This window comes from Oryctolagus cuniculus, chromosome 13, assembly GCF_964237555.1.
Source record: "Oryctolagus cuniculus chromosome 13, mOryCun1.1, whole genome shotgun sequence".
NCBI classification, from domain to species: Eukaryota; Metazoa; Chordata; class Mammalia; order Lagomorpha; family Leporidae; genus Oryctolagus; species Oryctolagus cuniculus.
Window position 1 is genome coordinate 51282834 of NC_091444.1, and position 17165 is coordinate 51299998.

The window sequence follows — 17165 nt, forward strand, 5'->3', positions numbered from 1 at the left end:
CCCCAAAATGGCCACCACAGCTGGCGTGCTGCACCGTTCTGAAGCCAGGAACCAGGTGCTTCCTCTTGGTCTCCCATGTGGGTGCAGGGCCCAAGCACTTGGGCCATCCTCCACTGCACTCCTGGGCCACAGCAGAGAGCTGGGCTGGAAGAGGAGCAACTGGGACAGAATCTGGTGCCCCAACTGGGACTAGAACCTGGGGTGCTGGCACCACAGGCGGAGCATTAGCCAAGTGAGCCATGGCGCTGGCCCAACCATTCATCTTGACTGCCACTTTTACTACTATCTTTTTTTTTTTTTTTTGACAGGTAGAGTTAGCGAGAGAGACAGAGAGAAAGGTCTTCCTTCCGTTGGTTCACCCCTAAATGGCTGCTACGGTCATGTGCCAGTCCAAAGCCAGGAGCCAGGTGCTTCCTCCTGGTCTCCCACGCGGGTGCAGAGCCCAAGCACTTGGGCCATCCTCAACTGCCCTCCCGGGCCACAGCAGAGAGCTGGCCTGGAAGAGGGGCAACCGGGACAGAACCGGCGCCCCAACCGGGACTAGAACCCGGAGTGCTGGCGCCGCAGGCGGAGGATTAGCCTAGTGAGCCGTGGCACCAGCCTGTTACTACTATCTTGCTCTTCCTCTTTAGCAGATTTCCTCAGCTTCCTCTTTGAGTCATATTGATTTCAGTGTTTAAATTCCAATTCAGTTACTTGTTTAGCCAACTGTTTCCTCCTGTTCCTTTCAATTTCTTCAAAATGGTCTATTTGTGCATTTTATATCCAGTAATTGTTTTCATCTTTAGTTTACCCATAGAAACATCTTAGGAAGTGAAATTGAACATATGCCTCATTTCAAGAATCAGACTGATCTCTTGCTTTGTCAACACATTTTGAAAGACACCTGAGAGAGGAATGTACGATTTAAACTGTCTCTGCAAATTTGAGCTGTGCGCATCCTGGGTTTAGCCACATACAGATAATTAAAGAGGAATCAGAAAAGCATAATAAATCCAACACAAAAAGTACAAGTTTTTCAGCAAATTTCATAGTTATGGAAAATATATATGCTTAGAAATTTAGGAGAAATGGCATACACAAAAAATTCAGTATTCAAAAGAAATGCAGCCAATTTAGGGTATTTGTTTAAAAATCATGTGAGCAGAGCAGCAGTTTAGCCTAGTGGCTAAGACAGCCACATTCTGTACCAGAGTGACTGAGTTCAGTGCTCAGCTCTGGCTTCTGACTCCAGCTTTTTGTTAATGCAGACCCAGGGAAGCAGAGATGGCTCAAGTAATTGGGTTCTTTCCATCCTTGTGGGAGACCTGATTGTGTTCCTGGCTCCTGGACCTGGTCTTGGGCCAGGCTTTGCTGTTGTGAACATTTGGGGACTGAATCAATGGAAGGGACATCTTTGTGCGTCTATGTCACTGTGTGTATGTGTTTTTCTGCCTCTCAATTTTTTTTAAAAGAGACCAGTAGCCCATTACTTGTTAAATACTCAGCATTACGAGGGAATGGTCACAAGGGAAATATGAAGCTGACTTTGGATCACTGAATGATCCTGGAGGCAGGATTGTGTCTCCCTGGAGCAAATTTTTTCAAGGCTTTAACTCATAGCTTTTTGGAGGAAAAAAGCTCTAGTGTCCAAGTATTGAAATCTTCTTTGAATGCTGAAATACATTTCAGTCATGAGAATAGCTAAAAATGTGGAATCAACTTGTGAAAGCAATTGTGAGCTCCAGGACTAACACAAAGGTACCATAATCTTTTTTTTTTTTCTTTGTTATCACCTATGTTCTCATATAAAGCTTTTGTCTAACCACTCTTCCTGTTGATGGCTCCTAGCTATGGAAAAGAATGTCTACCTTGTGCACACATCTATTGTAGCAGCTCTTTGTGCCCCATTGGGTGGGATGGAAACAAAGTCAAGTAAGAGTCATCTTGTCTTTGTTGTCTCACTGCTGTCACATGGAGTGGCCACCTTTATCCCTTGGACCATGAAGCATTTGCATGTAGAGTCTTTTTAAAAAAATATTTATTTATTTGAGAGGTACATTTAGAGAGGGAGAGACAGAGCGAAAGGTCTTCCTTCCTCAAATGGCCGCAACGGTTGGAGCCGAGCCTATTGGGTCTCCCATGTGGATGCAGGAGCCCAGGGTCTTGGGCCATCTTCTTCTGCCTTCCCAGTCCATAGCAGAGCTGCTTCAGAAGAGGAGCAGCTGGGACATGAACTGGTGCCCATTTGGGATGCTGGGGCCACAGGTGGAGACTTAGCCTACGGTGCCACAGCGCCAGCCGCAGCATGTAGATTCTTAGTGACATGTATAACTAATCATACTGCTGAAAACTGAAAAGTCCACATACATTCATTTGCTGAGGCTGCCATAATAATGGAACATACACAGGGTGGTTTGAACAATAGAAGTTAATCTTCTCACAGTTCTAGAAGCTGGAAGTTGAGATCAAGATGTCAGCAACTCTGGTTCCTTCTAAGGCTTTCTCCTTGACTTGCAGGTGGGTATCTTCTCCCTGTATCCTTACCGGGTTTTACATCTGTGTGTTTCTGTTCTAATCTCCTCTTACAAGGACAGCAGTCATATTGGACTAGGGTCCACCTAATGTCTTGATTTTAACTAAATTAATTTTTAAAAAAGATTTATTTATTTTACTTGAAAGTCACAGTTATGCAGAGAGAGAGAGAGAGAGAGAGGTCTTCCATCCGCTGGTTCACTCCCCGGATGGTGCACTGATCCGAAGCTAGAGCCAGGAGCTTCTTCCAGGTCTCTCATGTGGATGCAGGAGCCCAAGGACTTGGGCCATCTTCTAATGTTTTCCCAGGCCATAGAAGAGAGCTGGATCGGAAGTGGAGCAGCTGGGTCTCGAACTGGCACCCATGTGGGATGCCGGCACCACAGGCGGCAGCTTTACCTGCTACGCCACAGTGCCAGCCCCAACTTAATTACTTTTTAAAGACTCTATCTCCAAGTACAATCACTTTCTGAAGTGTACTGTGGAGTAGGATATAAATCTATGAATTTTAGGGGAGGGGTCACAATTCTGCCAGTAACAGAACCCTGTCCACTCAATTTCTTTTCACTCCTATTAGCACCAGGCCCATCTGTCCCTGATATGCTTTTTCTGCAGGACAGTTGTATCAATCATTTTAGCTTTTCTAAAGTTTCATTTATTGGAGTGAAGTTGGGTCACATGATTTGAATGCCAGTTTGTGAATAAAAAATATTAGTGTATTAATAATAAAAAAGGTATGTATTGTGTTATAAATTTAATGCAGTTCTAAAATAGAATTTCAAAAATCAATCTGGGCAATGATAGCGTATTTAAAATAAGTACACAAATTCTAAGAAGAGGCAACATGGGTTAGTGGTTAGGAGAGCAGATAGCTGGACTGCCTGGGTGACCATTTCGACTCCTCCAATTCCCAGCTGGTCAGTCTGGGACAAGTCATTTAAGCCTTCCTCTCCTTGGGTTTTCTTGTCTGAAAGTGTAACCATAGTTCTTATTTGTTAACATTATAATAGAAATTTAAGATGCTCATCTATGTAAAGAATATGAAAGAGTATCTGGCACATAGTAAGTGTTCAATAAATGTTTGATTTTTACTCCAAGAGCAGCTGCTTTGAATGAAGGTACTCATTTGAATAAATTAGGTCTGGTGTGGTTATTAAAACATATCTGCTACTTTGTGTGAATAACTTATAGGTTTTCCAGGGTGCACCATAATTTGATCTGAGAGGATAGTTCATATTTGTCATGAGCAATCTGCAAGCTTAAAGATACAGGAGGGTTAGTTTTAATCATTGAAGCACATAGAACTTTTGCTAATTAACAGTGAAGTGGTCCAATTTGGTGGTATGGCTTGAGGACCACAGTGTGATTAGCAGTAGCACTGAATGTGTGTGGACAGTTATTGTGACATACTTGGGCCAGCTACCCACTCTAATAAGTACAGATCTCCTATTATCTGCATTATATATGACAATTCTGTGTAAAATTTCATTTGAGAGAATTCTACTCTAAAAGTACCTTGAGAACCAGTAGCATAATAGAGATATTCATATTCTTATGCCCCCCACTGCTTTCATTCTGTGTATACCCCAGGGATGCAGCTAATGTTAATATTAGCCTGAGCAAAACATAATTAGGAAGGTAAATCTACTGCAAAAAGTAATATAGCATAAATTAAATAAATTAAATATAAATCAAATCAAGTATAAAACAGTGCATTCAATTATCTGCATCACTGCTTCCTCCCTCTAACATGGATGTTTGAGAGGAGATTAATTTTCTTTCTGGGATAGGATCAAATCTGAGCCAAGGCCAATGAACTGTGTCCACCCCTGGGAAGATGGTGCTTGACCTATTTTTTATTTGGTCTGTTAGGCATTAGCTAAAGGCATGGCTATTTGGATCAGGTAAATTTTCAGTGTCAGTAAGATCTGCTCCCTCTCTATCTTAATTGTTAATGCATGAACTAGTCTTTGTGTATGATGGGGAACACCTACTTATAATATGCTATTACATGCTCATATAGGTTCTAATATGTGGTGAGCTATTTATAAAAATATATTAGCTGAATAGACTCTCATGGGCCCAGTGAGTTAAAGTGCGTTTATGCTGAAGGAAGCTTTTGAGTTTTGACAGTAGGCACACCCGTCCAGAGCAACTGCTGCTCCTAGAGCCAGAGGAAGAACCGGTCCAAGCCCATGTTTGACACTTCAGTCCCACTCCCCCAGCATCGGTTTGATTTGCCCTACTCCCCATGTCAGTATGATACTCAGATGTACCTTCTCCATCCATTCAGTGTCTAAACTTCTCTAGGCAGGATTCTGAATCTGATGTGCGGGATTCCAAGGTGCAGGATTCCAGATATTTTCCAGTGTTCCCCTGGAGCACACTATCTTTTATCAGACGTGACTCTGAATTCAGAAGAATCTGATGCCACCCGTCCTGTGCTTTTGTCTGTGCTTACCTCCTCCATTTGTGTTCACTGCAGCTAGATTAGACAACCTGCCCCTGTTGGAAGCAGGTCTAAAATAGAAGGAACTCATGAGCATAAAATTGCACCAGTTTCTGGGCTTTTAAAATTCAAGCAGCTTTGCTTGCACCCATGAATCACAAATTGGTGGAGGTGATAGCATCCAGAGACAGTTCTTGCAGTTGGAGAACAAGAAAAAAATCAGAAAATTGTCAACTTCGTTTTGACACTCTGCAACCTGTGTTATAAAAGCCTCTCTTGTTACCCTGCATCCCAAACCCTTGCTTGCACTATGCCAGACTTTGATCTTTTTCTTTCTCAGACTATTTTTTTTTTAGTAACCACGCCTCTTCTCTATCCTGCAACATTTCCTTGTGTTTCTAGCAGTAGCAAGTGGCTGATTGCAGGGACCATGTCTTTATGCTAAGTCCGTAACTTAGTTGGGTACCCCGTAGATCTTGGGAGAATGAGTGTGCACATGAATGCGTGACGAAAAGAGAAGCTGTAGAGCAGGTTTCTCACTGCTCTCCACATCATCAGAACCTACAACCTCACTTGTCTCACTCTCTTCAGGCTCTCAGTCCTCAGGCCTGGCTTTCTGCTGAAAGGGCCTGCCTGGTTTTGTCACATTCAGAGTTTATTCTTCCATATTATCTTTCACAGAGGCGTCCAATTAATGTACCACAAAATAGAAACATTTTTCCTATGTCTCAACTGTGCATACACTGAATAATGCCCCATTGCCTTGTTGAATAAAGCAAAAAACTCTTTAGTGCGATATCTGATACTGAGTGGAGCTTGTCCTTGAAATTCTTTTAAAATTATTTTCACTGTAAAGATTCCAAACATAATACAGATTCTTATGTACCCAGTACTTCACTTGCAATATTTACTTTGATCGTCTTTCCCTAAATAAACACACATTACAGATAGTCCCTTACCTCTTTCCCTCTTTCTCTCCCATAGAGATCATCATTCCCCTGTTTAATTTTTCTTTAACAACTCACCTATGTGAACCCTTTGGTCCATTTAGCGTCATCTTCTCTCTGGAATTTCCTTCTCCCTCCTGTTTTTTTTTTTTTTTTCCTCTGAGGCCCTGCTCACTTCCCACATCTTCTAGCAGGTTTGCTCACCAGTGCCCTCATTTCTACCTTTTCCCACAAGCGGTTGTCTCCATTGCTCATGTGGAGACAAGGATCTGCACGTGACAGCTACGGAGGAGTTTCCTCCTTGTGTGGTGTTTCTAGCCCCCTCACAATAATGTGGATGTCTTGCTTTGAATTCTGATTGATTGTTTTCATATGTTCTCCCTTCACTAGGGAAAAGCTCAAGAATAATATTTGAATCTTATTTGTGTGGATTAATTCATTTTACAAATGTAAACTTAATGCCTACTAATAAGTTCCAGGAATTGTTCTAAGCCCTGGGGATATAGGAATGAACACAGCAGACAAGTGCTGTCCTAGTAGAATTTAAATTACATAGAAAAATGAAACAAACAAGGAATATGTCAAGATGAGAAGTGCTGAGGACAAAAAGATGCAGGAAAAAACCTAAAACACCTATTTTAGCTAAACTTTAAGTATATGCATTTCCTATATATATTATGTCAGTGGTAAGTGCAGAAGACACCCAGTATACATGGGCTGAATTACAGAATAAACTCAAGTCACTACTCTGTGTAGACCATCTTTCTAGGAAGACGAGGATAGGAATGCAAATTTTAATCCTTTACTAACAGGTACATCTGGGCTGTGCCCCTTGTTATCAATAAATGTGCATTCTTGGAATGATAGCAGATTTTAATTTTAGTGTAAGTGGCATAGCTAGGGAGTGAAGAGATTTTTATTAGCAGAATATTAATTCTGCTAATCAAATGGAACCAGTCTGGCATCATCTTTCTAGACAGTTTGCTTCGGTCATTGGCCCACTGTTTGCAGTATTTCTATATGTGTCGCTATCAAACTGTTTTTACCAAGAAGACCAATGTCCTCTTTTTAATTCTTCTAGCCTCCAGGATAGGATACAATCCCTCAACTTGTCACTTAAAGAAATCACTGCTAAGGTAAGTACATTTATGTTTCCATTTTCCAAAGAAGTCTAGGAAGAGTTTTCTTTCGGCTTAACTTTAAGTCCAGATCATAGAACACCTGGACTGTGGAAGTAACATAGAGTTTTCCAGGCCATGTTGTGGGTCAGACAGATAAGCCAGAAGAGCCAGGAGACTGGGCTGGGCTGCTGTCCATGGTGGAGATCTTGACTTATTGTTAGCCCAGAAATGGACTGGTTTAGTCTTTGCTTCAGTAGGAGCTTTCAAGTTAGGGACTGGGGAAAGACTGCTGTTGTGCATTTTGAATGCCTTTGCTTGAAAAGAGTTTCCGGATGCGCATCATCTGAGAAATGGAGTGTTTCCTCCCAGTAGACAGTGTTGAGGTTCCTCACAGTGGAAATGAGATAGCAGATGATTGCATTTGTTTCCCAATGTTGTTCAGTTGGCTTGAGAGTGATTTTACCTATTTTATATGCCATTTAGACTCCTATTTGAAACCTTAGTTTGTGTAGAGAAAGAACACTTCTCCATTGTTCTCTGGGAGCTTATAGTCAATTAAATTAAATAGGTAATGTCCTGTTTAGGACAGATCCCTAAATAGTTACATTTCTCAGTGCAACTATAAAGGCTCCATTTGTTAATAAATTCCTTGGAGTCTAATTTTATTTCTAAATAAAAGAAAATAAATATTTTTCTGGGGTGTATATATGTATGTATAGATAAGCATGTCCATGTGCAGATATATTAATGTGTGTAGAGCAGTGTATATTAGCCTATAGATAACTAAAGCAAAACTTTCTAATCACACAGAACTCCACTGTAGACTAGATTGATGCATTACCAGGAGGTAAGCATTTCAGCTTGACAGTTTTCTTTCTTTAATGAGTTAGGCACTCATGTGCAATTTTTGAGTATGCATGTGTGCGCGCACACACACACAGTCTGATAGTCTGTAGATTCCACCCACAGAGGGAGATGGAGCCTTCCTTTCAGTCAATTTATTTCTTTATCTCTTATGAGTTACCTAAAGCAAAGTTAATTATGGGATAAATGAGATGGAAGAAATAGTTGGAAATAAATGATATCTGTAGATGGTAGATATTGGATTACATCCACCACAGACTGAAAGAGTGTGCATTGCAATTTATTATGGAGATTTAGAAAGACTGTTTCATATTAATAGTGACAGCTTTAAAGATAGATTTGTTCAACAACGGGGAAACTGATTCAGCTATGATTAACATCTACTTCTAACTAAAATCATAACTATTAAACAGAGATTGGATGAGACTAAAAATTACAGGAGGTGTTACAGGATTAATGTAAATGTCCTCGGACTTCTGATGACATTCTTAGGTGAATGAGATGGGATGGGATGTGCCAGTCATCAGGTCAAGTCATGATTTGGTTCTGGAGGGAAGGTGTCCAGGATGTCTTCCTTTTCCTTCCCAGTTCTGACATCCTGGTGAATCTCGGGACTCTTGAAGGGCTTTCAAGATTAATCACTTTGGACATGTAGATGCTGAGCATTCCTGGTGCAGGCTTTGCTTTAGAGGCCACCAAATTCTTGTCTTCATCCCGAGAGTGAGTTTTACAAAGAGATTGGAAAGTTACAGCCACCGAATGGAAAAGATCACATATAAGTCCACAAGAGAAATAGTGGAGTATTTTAGGCAGGATGGGTGAGGTCTGCTTTGATTCTAAAAATAAACACAGATCTGTCTGAGAAAGGAAAACATTTAAAATTGATCCTATCTAGCAAGACCTAGATTGTTCTGGGAACATTGAATTTTATATTTTTTCTGGTCTCTGTGAACCTAACTGGGTTAATTCCAGTTTTTAATGAGATCTCAGATTTTTGACAAGAAAAGAGTGAAGCTTTAGGCAACATCCTTTGTGGACGCCCCAAGCTACCTCCCCAGATATTTTCATTATTATTCAATCTGTGCTGTGTGTTCTTGTCAAGAGGAAGATTTTTATGCTTTTCATTAATCTGAGTGTGGTAACAGGTAGATATGAGGTTCTAAGTATAAACAAAAGAAAAATGTGAGAGTTTAGCCTAAAACAAAATGAAAGATAACCTAATGGTATTTGGGAAAAAGAATTTGGAATTTATGATTTGTACTACTCTTCAAGAATAAAATAAAAGCATAACAAGTGCTTGGAGTCCCATGGGAAAATAAATGATGCAACCCATGAACCTCACTCAGTTATTTGCCTGTTTCCAAATGTGACTTCCCAGCAAGTATCTGCCTTCCAAGTTCCCCAAACGACGTCTGTTAGTAATTAAATTTACCTACCACTCTGACCTTGATCTCTGTGGCCATTTCTTTATTTACTGCCTGTTACATGCAAGCATAGAACAAAGTCCCTGTTCTCACAGAGCTTGTGTTCCAGCAAAGATAGACAGTGTAAAAACAAAGAAATAATAACAAATCGTGTGTCAGCAGGAGAGTGTGCTATGAGGAAATGCCACCAAGGCAGGGGGGTTAGACAAGTAGGGCCAGGGGAGGTTGCTCTTTGGAACAGGTGATCAGCAGGGCCTTTCCCTCCAAAAGTTTGCACAGAGAGCCTGAAAATGTGAGTGAACTAAACCATGTAGGGCAAGAGTGTATCAGACGTGAGTAGAGAGCAAAGGCCCCCAGAGGGAGGAGATAGAATTAGGAAGTCATTTCAGTTGGTGATTTCTCTCTGTTGTGTTAGCCTCTGTCAGTTTTATGTTCAGGTGCGGTAAAAGGGAAGAAGAACTAGGCTTAGCATATGCCAGTGCCTGCCTTCGCTCCCTCTTGTCTTCCTTCCTCCTTCCTTCCCTTTCCCCTGCCCTGGCCTTCCTTCCTCCATCTCGGCTCTCATCCTTCTTTTTTTATTGCTTCCTTGTTAAAAGCTCTCCCCCAGTTACTCCATATCACCCTGTTAGTTATTTAGACACCTAAAAATCTCTGACCTGGAGGTGTGTGACCTTCTGCACGTAGCTGAGCAGAGGGTGACGGTGACTCTTTCTCCCCCTGTAGGTGTGTATGAGTGAGAAACTCTGCGGCACTCTGAGGAGGAAAGTGAACGATATTGAAACCCAACTCCCAGCACTGCTTGAAGCGAAGATGCTTGCTGTGTCAGGTAACTGGAAGTAGAGGAGACAGTGAGGCCTATGAACCAAAATAGTGAGAACCACTGCATTGTGTTATTGCACCCTTACTTATATCACACTTGGACATCTGAAAGTTGTGAGAAGTTTTACTAAAACTCAAGAAATAGATGGGGAGTATGATTTCTTCATAAAGGATTGGGTAAAATGCATAAGAATACACATGTGCACAAAATAGGACATCTTGTGGACTTCTGGTTTCTGTTTCTTTAAGAGTTACAAGACTTTGTAGTGCATGTGCTGTATGATTCTAGCAGATGTTATGTAGAGTGTGTGTCTATAGATGTTCTATGAGAATTATTTTACATGATCAAACCCTTGCTTTTAGGGTGAAGAATGAATGGGAGCATGAGACAAGTTGATGTTTTCATTTTAAAATTCTAGTGGTAGAGCTTGGAGATTTCCTGGGAGATCATTGTTCTTCCTTATTCTGGTTGTTATTAAAGGATTATTTTTTTCCATTCATTAATAGTTTGAAAGCCAAAGTCCCTGGAAGTAGTATCTTACCCTGTCATTTAAAAAGTGATTCCAAACATTTCTCTGTATTTCTTATTTTATTTGACATTCATAGTAGCTTTATTGGGTAGAGGGAGAGAAACTATGATCTCCATGAACAAGTGGAGAGATTGAGGCAATGTGATGTGTTTTTTTGGCTAAGTTCACTCAGTTGGTTGAGAACTGGCAGATAAGGGACTAGAGTCTACACCTCCCAGTGTATGAGATCTATGGGTTTTTAATCCAATAATGTAGCAATATGGCCTTAAAAGTTCTCTGAGTTTTACAGGATGAATGAACCCACAGCATGTCAACTTCTGAGGAATCATAAAAATTTTACAAAAGGTATAATAATTACATGTATGGGTTTTAAATGGTATTTTAAGAAGGAATACAATAATTGGCAGCATCTCCTCCTCAGATCATTAAACAACTAATGTTGGCTGCTAATGAGCAATTTGGTCCCTCGCGCAGTCATGCATGTTATTTACAACCAATAGAACATCGCAATGTGAATGTGAGGCTTGGCTTTTAACAGCTTCACATGCCATTTACTTGGAATTATGACCCCATTTGCTAAGAGGGAAAAAAAAGAAGATTGAACACAATTTTGCTTCTGAGTTAGAGTTTTTGCCTTTCTCTATCAATATATCTTTCCCAGGAATACAGGTGGATGAGCATCTATTAAGCCCAAGGGAGGAGATACATAATTCAGGCGGCAGAGCTGTTCCTTGTTCCAGTATAAATACTCTCTTTTTAGAATCCCAGGGAAAATTCTTAAGATGGAACATACATTGCAAATGAGCCTGGGTTTTCTCTTTTAGCCTTTTGATTGGCAAAGAAAATTGAACCCTAATTGGATGAAGGATGACCTGAGTTCATTGTAACCTCTTGACCTCCGTGTTTCCTGACTACGCTTTATGTTCTTCGGTGAACGGTGGTCTCAGTGGACTGTCCCTGTGAGCTATACTGGCTGCAGTGTGGTTATCATTCTTTTGCAGCTTCTGCCTGGAGTGATGTTGCTGTTTTCTCATATTTCAGGACCTTCTTAGTAGCAGACTCTCACTCCATTAGACAAAAGCCACAATAGCAAACTTCTCTAAGAGAAGATTTCCCTATTGTGACCCTGCCATGAGAATGCTGAGGGACAGTGCCCTTGAGATCCTTAGAAGTCCTATTAAATAGAAAGCACCCAAAGGGATGTCCTTGACATTTGTGAGCCCTTTGAAAGCTTTATGATTCATTGTCCTGGATACATAGACAGATCCTAAATTTGATCCATGGCCTGAGGCTCTTTTTTTTTTTTTTTTTTTTTTTTGACAGGCAGAGTTAGACAGTGAGAGAGAGAGACAGAGGAAAGTCTTCCTTCCATTGGTTCACCCCACAAATGGCCACTATGGCTGGTGCTCTGCGCTGATCCTAAGCCGGAAGCCAGGAACCAGGTTCTTCTTCCTGGTCTCCCATGCGGGTGCAGGACCCAAGCACTTGGGCCATCCTCCACTGTCCTCCTAGGCCACAGCAGAGAGCTGGACCAGAAGAGGAGTGACTGGGACAGAACCGGCGCCCCAACCGGGACTAGAACCCGGAGTGCTGGCACCGCAGGTGGAGGATTAGCCTAGTGAGCCGCGGCGCCGGCCAAGGCTCTTTCTTAATTTGGGAATGATTTGGTATCTGGAGAAACTGAAATAAAGAAATTGTTGTTGTTTTTCCAAGCCTCGCAGATCCTAGCTCCTTTAAATTTAGAAGTTTATTCTTTAGTTCATCTACTTCTCTTACATTTTATCATGGACAGTGACAAGAAGCCAGTGGGGACTTCTATATTCTGCCTGCAAATCTCTTTGAGTCTGGGATTCAATTTATAAGCAACTCTTTTATATTCCCCTCAGTTGATACCTGAGTGCCATTTTGTCATTGAAAGGATCCGCTTTCCTCCAGCTTTCAATAACCATTTTATAATAGTGTTCTTGCTTTTCTTGTAGCCTTATCAAAAGAGAAAATTACAGAAAAAATAGCTTTACAATCTTAATTGGCTTTCATTTGTGATTCTAGAATCAGGCAATACCTTGTTCCATAAAATGAAATGAACGTTCTGATGAATTGAGTAGAAGAAATTGGTTTTATAAATAGAATAGGATGGAGGAAAATGAAACATAACAAACAATGGATTGGTTGTTTCAAGTTACTTTTCTTGTAAAGGTTAAAGTGGCCTCATCATGCTACCTAATGATGGCTAATCTGGGGCTTTGACTTTCTCTCCCTACCCCCCCCCCCCACATTTTTCAGAATGCCACATATAGTTTTTTATATACAGCTTTGGTTTGGTGGAGTAGAACTTTAGCATGAGTATCTCCATTTGGTTTAGGCTGTAGGGCCTAATCCAGGAGGTCAATCCAAATCCAAGTGTTCCTATTAATTTCACCAGCCTTCGCAAATGCCTGTTAGGCTTCTGCCTACTCTGTGGTCACAAAGCCAATGCCTCTGATTTTAGGGTTTTGTTCCAACAACACGCCACATCCAGACAACATTATATATTGCTGCATTATACACAAGTTCAAGGCTTGGTGACTTCAGATAATCACCAGTCATTTATTTTGCCTACAGCAGAGCTTGGCCAGGAGAGGTCACATAGCTCAGCGGGGCTGCATTCAAGATGGCGCACACTTAAGAGTGGCATTCAGTGACACGTAAACTTCTGGATGCCGGACACCATCTGCAACAGCTGACCAGACGGCAGCCTCACTGTATGTTGGCGGACCTCTTAGTGACCTTTGAAAATTGACTAGATGTGAAGATCTTTAGCTAAACAAACACAACCCTGCTATTTTGGCAGAAAATAAAGGTCAGATTTAAATAGTCTATAAAAGTTGTGCAGAAACTGTTAATAGAGCCCAGGTACCCTCCCTGATTCAGACGCCAGAGGCAGCCCTATGCTTCAGAGTAAGCTTGCTGGAATTCCCTTACAGTGGTAGAGTGAGTCTTGTCCATCTTCATATTTCTGTTTTCTTTCCAACCCTCACAGAAAGACTATAAATCTGTAGCCCTGGAGTCATTCTCTATACTTTTATTTCTGAACTCATGTAGCCTCCAACCTCATGGTGTTTTTTTTTTTTTTCTCTGTGTATTAAAATCATCTAGGGAAATTTTTTTTTTAGATTTTTTTTTTTTGACAGGCAGAGTGGACAATGAGAGAGAGAGAGACAGAGAGAAAGGTCTTCCTTCTGTTGGTTCACCCCCCAAATGGCCACTACGGCTGGCGCGCTGCACCCATCCGAAGCCAGGAGCCAGGTGCTTCCTCCTGGTCTCCCATGCAGGTGCAGGGCCCAAGCACTTGGGCCATCCTCCATTGCCCTCTCAGGCCACAGCAGAGAGCTGGCCTGGAAGAGGGCAACCGGGACAGAATCCGGTGCCCCAACCGGGACTAGAACCTAGGGTGCCAGCGCCACAGGCGGAGGATTAGCCTATTGAGCTGCGGCGCCAGCCTCAACTAGGGAAATTTAAAAATATTGATATCCAGCTACAGTACCAAATCCCTTCATTTGGAACCTTTGGGCATGATGTGACTACCAGAATCTTAAAAAATCTTGCTCTCTTTAATGTTCCATGAGGGTCAGATCCACTGTACCAGCCAGAAGAGAGCTGGGTTGCTGGGTTACTCGATTCATTTCTAGTCATCTTGCTGGGCGTGAGGGTGGCATGCAGATGGACTCTTGACTTACGCCTTTCCACGCCTGTATGGTGTGCCAACCCCAATGCCCACCACAGATGAGAAGTCTCCTCCTGCAGCCTTGATGATGGCCCTGGACTCGGGGCACATCTTGCAGCAGCTCTTTGGTCTTACTGCCCCCTTATCTTTGCCACAGAAGTGTCCTTGAGCGGAGACTTCCTTGTTTAATTCACCTGGCTGTCTGCTTTAAGAACCCTAGCTAAATGAGTGTTGCAGTACCAGAGCGGCTGGCAGCCTGCCCTAATTGGACGTGGAGGGGAGCTGGGTGTTGGTGTTGATAGTGTGCTGGTTCACAGCATACTGTTTTCCCTGGCAGATCACCCAAGGCTTCATCACTTGACCCATGACCAGCGGTTCCGCACATCAGAAACTTTTCTTCTGTTGGCGACACCGTTGTGACTCTGGGACAGCCTGTGTCCAGTTTATGCCTGTCCGACCTTCTCTTTGATGCTGAGACCCTGACCTTGTTTTCTCTTGAGGAAAATCAAGCCTAGGGCAGGCCCTGGTTCTTCCAGTGGAAGATGAAAATTCAATGCAGCGTCACCATAAGAAAGAAGCTCAAAGGTTTTTGCTTACAGATTCTGAGAAGTGGGGTGCCAAGAGTCAGGAGAGCAGTCCTATTTCCCTGGAGATCTTGGGAGGCAGGAGTGAAGAACCAGGGGTTGAGGGGAGGTGGTGGAGGCAGACAACTGGCAATATGTAGGTGGGATATGAGTCACTTTAAGTTCAAAGGCAAATGACTGATTCACTTATGGGAAACATCAGGAAAGCAGGGATCCCGGGCTAAGTGAGTGGGATGTCAGTAAGTTCTGATTTCTAGCCATTGGCTTGAGCAGTTGGGTGTGGTGTTCTTGTGCCATCTAGAAAGCAACCTTTGCTCATTCTCATGACACTAGGTGGTCCTTGGACCTTAGATTTTACAGTGCTCATTTGGCAATCCAATGACTGGGCCCCCTTGGCTGATGAGGGAGCGTGGTGAAGGGATTGTCCCATGTCTGGCAGAGATTTCTGCTTGGTTATTAGACTGGACACCTTTGGATCTCCTCTCAGTGTGTGTTGTATTTTTCTTCTCGATGCCCTCTTGTTTTCTCTTTCCTAGGAACAAACAGTCCAAGCAATCATTTGTTTTATAGAGCCTATCAGAATATCTGTGGTGTCCCAAAAGCCGCTTGTTAAAAGATGGTTTTATCCAATTTTGCATGTCCTTTAGAAAGATTAAAAAGCGAACCCAAAATGCTCTTGTTGTAGACAAATGTATTTAAATGGTAGGCTATAATCTCTTTGCACTTATGATTTAGGGGAAAAGCAACATTCTGGAAATACACTTGATTTTCTGGATAAACACAAAATGGATAAATGCCACATATCTAGTAATTCATTTTTTTTTCAAAATTTAAAGGACTTATTTAAATTTTATCTTCTCCCAAACTAATATGTGGCACTCAATTAAAAGTGTAAAAATATAAAACTCATTTTACATTTTTGAGAAAAGATCCTTTTCTTACATAATTAAAATAAGTAAAATAGACTAATAATTGTCAAAGAAAAGTAAGAATTCCACATATAGATTATTAATGGTATTTTAATTATATTTAAAATTAACTTTACTATATAATCTTTAATGATACACTCTAAAATAAAATGTCTTATATCCAACTCACCTTTTATTATATATCAATAAGATTATTAAATAGTTTAAAGTTTCTTATGTGGGTTCTGAAGAGTGCATGTCACTGGAAAGAACAGGTCAGGTCACAGAGGCCCAGGAGCTGCCTCCCAAGGGCTCCCCTTGCTGACTCGGAACAGCAGAAGCTGTGTCTATAAGAGGGCAGCCTGGGGGCTTGAGCACCTCTGGGTGCTGCTCTGTCTGCAGCTACAGGAAGGCAACAGAAGGGAAGGCCATGGTTCAAGAGAGAGCCCTCAACATTTTACAGAAGAATGGAATCCAGGGCAGAGGCAGGAGCTGGGAACATCAGCCAAAATACTTCTTTTCTTTACTGTCTTCACTGTTTTTCCTCTCTCTAAAAATGTTCATGAGTTCATGATTTAAACAGATGGCTCAGGAAAATAGTAGACCCAGTAAAGCATTTTCCAAGATGATGTTACCCAGAATGAAAATAAACAAAGACTCACCCAATGAGAGAAAATAAAGTCTGTTTATTCAGAGTTTGCTGCAGCAGGCCAGTCAGCCACCATCACTTCTGTTTTGGCAGAGGCTCAAAGGCAGGCGGAGCAGGGAGGAGCTTCCTAGTGGGGGAAAAAGGGGGAAGACTTCATGTATACGCCCTGAAAGGAGGCTGTCGCCGGGAGAAGCAGGAGACGGCCGGCTAGAAGCCAGCATCCTGTGTGACTGGTTAGGGGAGCATATTTGATTTCTGCCAACTGGTCTTAAGTTGGAAGAGAGGACAAAACTTAGGGAGGCTGTCAGTTATTAATCATTCTTAGATATATCACATTGGTTGTCGTAGAGGGTTAGTGCTTAATAGCCGGCTTCCTAGACACATTTTGTAGATAGAAGAGTCGTTCTGGGAAAGTGGCTGCAGGTTGTGTGTCAGAATTTTATTTTTTATGTGGTCTGGTTGTTGTCCAATTCTATATTTAGTCTCACCAAATAGCACCTTTTGTCAAGCTGATAGGAGAAATTTACATTTTTTTAAAGTTTTTTTATTTGAAAGGCAAAGTCACAGAGAGAGGGACAGACACACAGGCCCCTGCTCTAGGAGAGAGGGAGAGAGAGAGAGAGATATCTCTATCCACAAGTTCACTCTCCAAG

General features: G+C 41.8%; 1 protein-coding gene across 2 annotated transcripts in view; it reads left to right on the forward strand.

Annotated features, from left to right (window-relative positions):
• Positions 1 to 17165, forward strand: part of DISC1 (DISC1 scaffold protein) — a 354676-nt gene that overhangs the window by 101600 nt on the left and 235911 nt on the right. For both annotated transcript variants that reach the window (XM_008268257.4, XM_051821450.2), the window contains exons 7-8: positions 6992 to 7046; positions 10043 to 10145. In XM_008268257.4, coding sequence (XP_008266479.1) covers positions 6992 to 7046; positions 10043 to 10145 — 158 coding nt within the window. The remainder of the gene's footprint in view (positions 1 to 6991; positions 7047 to 10042; positions 10146 to 17165) is intronic.